The 5271-nt window shown below is 43.4% G+C and overlaps 1 protein-coding gene across 1 annotated transcript; it reads right to left on the bottom strand.

Moving 5' to 3' along the window:
* Positions 1 to 1943: 1943 nt before the first annotated feature.
* LOC311514488 (olfactory receptor 52N2-like) lies at positions 1944 to 2882 on the bottom strand (the record flags this gene model as incomplete). Its single annotated transcript, XM_084617055.1, has 1 exon — positions 1944 to 2882. The coding sequence occupies one exon, from the start codon at positions 2880 to 2882 to the stop codon at positions 1944 to 1946; it is 939 nt and encodes a 312-aa protein (XP_084473181.1).
* Between the last annotated feature and the right edge of the window lie 2389 nt (positions 2883 to 5271).

The raw sequence follows: 5271 nt of genomic DNA, 5'->3' as shown, positions 1-5271 counted from the left end.
AGCAATGAAAGAGAAACAAGTCAAGTTCACGAAAACCTTTGTCCCCTCTGGCATCCATGTGTTTGAGACCTTCAACACAAAACTGTTCTCCATGGTTGTTCTGAGTAAGAGGCCAGTGAACCATAGGCAAAACTCTCCACTGCTGCTCCAACTGTCCTAGGTCTCCATGAAACAATGGCAAAATGAGTAATCAACCAATATAGGCCATGAGGGACTTACTACTGCAAGCGATTCAATCACAGAATCATAGAAGATTAGGGTTGGAAGAGACCTTAGGAGGTCATCTCATCCAATCTCCTGCTCAAAGCAGGACCAACACCAACTAAATCATCCCAGACAGGGCTTTGTCAAGCCGGCCTTAAAAACCTCAAGGGATGGAGATTCCACCACCTCCCTAATCACCTGGATAGTTCATGGCAGTCTTTGTTTCAACTCTTTCACAAAGTCCAAGATGAAATCTCAACACTACATTTGATGCCTCGGACAACAGGAATAATTACTATGTATTTTGAAAGTTCTAGCTGAAAGTGACTCCAAAAGTGACTTTGAAAAGTGATAAGTTATTAGTCTCCAAGGCGATTTAGTAGTTTAACACAGCAATATGTTACGCAGGTTTTTCAAAACCCCCGGCGTGGGGGGCAAGTTAACTCTTTCACTCCAGGCAGTATCAGGAATAAATAAATGAGAACACAGCAATTCTGTCTGATCAAGGATTAAACACGAGTAAACCTGCTCTTGTCTAACTCTGCAGTTTCTTCTATTTAAGCACACAGAGACAAAAGCAATAGGTGTAGAATATTCCACATTTTTACCTAACATCTGGAACAGTATTGAGTAATTAACAGCAGGTTTACAATAGCCAGTTGCTCACCCACCAGGGAGAAAAAGTGTCAAGAAAAACATCTTTAAAGATGGCTTCAGAGGACTGCTCCAAAGTATTCTGTATTAGGTAATCTTTTATAACTTCTACAAAACACATAGGTCATAGTGACCCCTACTGGATCATCACTTTTCCTAACTTTCAAAAAACTTCTACTATCTGAGGCATCTAAAGTCAAGGTTGACATCCTTTTAGCTACTTTCTTTCTCATATATTTACTTGTCTGTCCACTCCTCCCATTCTGATTAGCAGGAACTGCCAGCTAGATTGTAACCTTGCATCTAAAAGCCTGCTTTCCAAGTAACACTTAACTATGTGATGGTCTCTTTTATTAATTCATAGTGACTGAATGCACACCCTGTGGCTGCAATTAGCTTGATCACATTCTGAGCTACACACCCCTCAAATCTAGGGTAACACAGTCCAGTTCTCAAAAACACACAGTTTCACAACTCTCAGCAAGAAGTTCTAGTAGAATGTCCTCAGGTCCTGCAGCAGCTTTCCTGTGCTAGCACTTTCCAACGGAAACATTTGGTTTATCCTCCGGGCTTCCTGAATTATTGGTCCTAGAAAAATCAGGTAAATTTTGCTCACCAGACCACTGTAGTTATGAAAAAGAAGTTCAGAATTATAGTTGCTTTCTTTCTTTTTTTTTCTTTTCTTTTCTTTTTTTGTCTATCAGAAAGCATAGCTTTATTTCACCAAACTGATCAAGAATGCTGTTCACACAGGGTCTAATGGGAAGCCCCCTTGCTTCCGAAAGCTGCAGTGTCTTCTGCTGGTATGGAGGTAAAAGGAATACCAAGTGACATGGTGTGTAGAGGTGGGGGCTGATGGGTGATACCGAAAGTGATCAGGATATGGTCAGAGAGAGGGAACTCAGCAACAGAGAGAGTAGTCCTTGGTGATGGAGTGATAAGATGTTAGGTGTGAGGAGCTTTAAAGTCTGTGAACTTTCACAATGATGAGCTCAGCCAAACTTGGATAGAACACCCTTGATTTATGAGGGGATATCATTTCCCCGCTCATGTCACAGAGGTTTCGAGTCAGTGGCCCCAGGTGATCACATTCTGCAGATGTATTTGCGCACTTTATCACAAAGCTCTTTGGTTTTGATACCATAAACGATAGGGTTGAGCATAGGAAGGAGGAGGTAATACAGGATGGCGAAGATGATGTGTACATAGGGAGAGACGCCGTGATTGAACCGGTGTGTCAGATTAGAGAAGAGGGCGAGAGTACAAGAAATCAGAATCACACAGATGTGGGCTGTACAGGTGTTAAGGGCTTTCTGGTGGGCTTTCTCGGAGGGGATTCTGAGGACGGCCCTGATTATCAGACCATACGACACAGCAATAACTGTCAGGTCAAACCCAAGGACTACAAATACTAACAATAAGCCATACCTCCTGTTGACTGTGATGTCCCCACACGAAATCTTTGCCACAGCCATGTGGTCACAGTACGTGTGGGCGATAATGCGGTTGGCACAGAATGGCAGCCTGTTCATGAGCAGAGGCAGGGGCAGAATGAAGAGAACAGCTCTTACCAAACACACTATCCCTAGCTTAGCTATTCGTGCGTTGGTGAGGATGGTGGCATATCTCAGAGGGTTACATATGGCAACATAGCGATCCAAGGCCATTGTCATGAGGATGGCTGAATGTGTAACAGAGACCACGTGAAGGAAGCACATCTGGATGAGACAGCCACCCACAGTAATGCCTTTCAAATTGAACCAAAATATACACAGTGCCTTTGGCACGATGGCAGTAGATGCGCTGATTTCTGTGAGCCCCAGCATGCAGAGCAGCAGGTACATTGGTGCATGCAGGGTCTCCTCTTTGCCTACAACAAACAGAACCATGAAATTTTCCAACAGGCCAATAATGTAGAACGTAAAGAAGGGGATGGAAATCCAGATGTGAGCAGCTTCCAGACCAGGGATGCCTGTTAGGATGAATGATGAATGGTCAGAGTCACTGAGGTTGAAAGCTGCCATGAGGTGGTCTGTGCGTCGTTTGGGCTCAGAAATGCTCAAGATGTCTGTAAAGGGAAAGAAGCAGAGTGAGGAGGGTTACATGTTTTATAATAAAAAGTACAATAAATATTGTATAATTATGAACACTTGAGAAAGATTGGTGAACAGTGAGATAACAACATTTGCAAATGGCTCCAGATTATTTAGGTCATAGTCAAGTCCAGAGAATTCCTCAGAGGGAGCTAACCAAGCAAGGTGAATGGGCAGCATGATGGCAGATGGACTTCAATGTCAAAAACTGCAATGTGCATGCCCATTGGAGGGAAAAGCTTGAAATCCTTAAACACCTTACAAGGTTCTAATTTAACTGTCTGAACTCAGGATAGGGACCTGGGCATCATGGTACACAGCTCTGTAAACCCCTGCTCACAGTTTGGGATATTTACCTCACCGAGGAGGTGCATTAGAGGGGCCATGAGAAAAGTCTATGAAAAACAGATTGGTGGAGAGTAGATGGAGAATGTGTTCTCCCTGTCTCATAACACAAGATCAAGAGGACATTAAATTAAAACGAAATGTAGAAAAATCAAAACCAATGGATACAAATGCTTTATTCGGTCAATGCCTAATTAGACTGAGGAACTCAATCTGATGAGGTTCAATAAGGATAAGTGCAGGGTCCTGCACTTAGGACGGAAGAACCCAATGCACAACTACAGTCTAGGGACCGAATGGCTAGGCAGCAGTTCTGCGGAAAAGGACCTAGGGGTGACAGTGGACGAGAAGCTGGATATGAGTCAGCAGTGTGCCCTTGTTGCCAAGAAGGCTAATGTCATTTTGGGATGTATAAATAGGGGCATAGCGAGCAGATCAAGGGACGTGATCGTTTCCCTCTATTCGACATTGGTGAGGCCTCATCTGGAGTACTGTGTCCAGTTTTGGGCCCCACACTACAAGAAGGATGTGGATAAATTGGAAAGAGTCCAGCGAAGGGCAACAAAAATGATTAGGGTTCTGGAACACATGACTTATGAGGAGAGGCTGAGGGAGCTGGGATTGTTTAGGCTGCAGAAGAGAAGAATGAGGGGGGATTTGATAGCTGCTTAAAACTACCTAAGAGGTGGTTCCAGAGAGGATGGTTCTAGACTATTCTCAGTGGTAGAAGAGGACAGGACAAGGAGTAATGGTCTCAAGTTGCAGTGGGGGAGGTTTAGGTTGGATATTAGGAAAAACTTTTTCACTAAGAGGGTGGTGAAACACTGGAATGTGTTACCTAGGGAGCTGGTGGAATCTCCTTCCTTAGAAGTTTTTAAGGTCAGGCTTGACAAAGCCCTGGCTGGGATGATTTAATTGGGGATTGGTCCTGCTTTTGTGCAGGGGGTTGGACTAGATGACCTCCTGATAACCCTGATATTCTATGGTTCTATGATTCTATGATTCTAACTCATTGTCACAAGATGTATTTGAGGCTGTAAGGTAAATAACAATGAGGAAGGGTTTGGAGGTTTAATGGATAGAAAGACTATCCAGTTACAATTGTTACAGCTAAATATATATTTTAGAATGTCTATATACCTAGGTGTTTCAAGGCACAAGTCAAAAGCTAGCTATCAGGCATTAGGATGACACCCTGAATGCACCTCCCTGCTGAGTTTCTTACTTCTTCTGCTGCATCTGGGCTGTCGCTGTCAGAGACAGGACACTGGACTCGATGGACTATAGGTCTGATCCACATTGCAATTATTATATTGAAAAGAGCCAAGTTTCCCCCAAGGAAACAGTCATTTTAATCTTCAAAGGGATAGCCATGTTAGTCTGGATCTGTAAAAGTGGCAAAGAGTCCTGTGGCACCTTATAGACTAGCAGACGTATTGGAGCATGAGCTTTCGTGTAAGCAGAGACATGTGGCAACAACTCAGCTGCTAGCCATTCTCATGCCTGAAGATCGATGAAGTTTGCAGACGACACAAAATTGGGGGATCGTAAATAATGAAGAGGACACGTCACTGATTCAGAGCAATCTGGATTGGTTGGTCGACTGGGTTGAAGCAAACAATGTGTGTTCTAACATAGCTATGTAGATATCTATGTCTAAGAACAATGAATTCAGGCAATGCGTACATGATGGGGGACTATCGTGAGAAGCACAATGACTCTGAAGAAGATTTTGGGGCAAAAAAAGATAATGAGATGAATATGAGTTCCCAGTGTGGCCGTGTGGTGAAAAAGCCAGTGTGATCCTGGGATGATGAGCAGAAAAATCTGAAGAAGAGCTAGAGAAGTAATTGTACCTCTGTATTTGGCACTGGCGTGACTGCTGCTGGAATCCTGTATCGAGTTCTTGTGTCCACAATTAAAGATGGATGTTGATACACTGAAGAGGTTTCAGAGAAGAATCAGTATTAGTAAA

Source organism: Lepidochelys olivacea, assembly GCF_965140295.1.
Source record: "Lepidochelys olivacea isolate rLepOli2 genome assembly, chromosome: 1".
Taxonomy (NCBI): Eukaryota; Metazoa; Chordata; order Testudines; family Cheloniidae; genus Lepidochelys; species Lepidochelys olivacea.
Note: the sequence above shows the minus strand (reverse complement) of the source record. Positions and strands in the feature narration are given on the sequence as shown.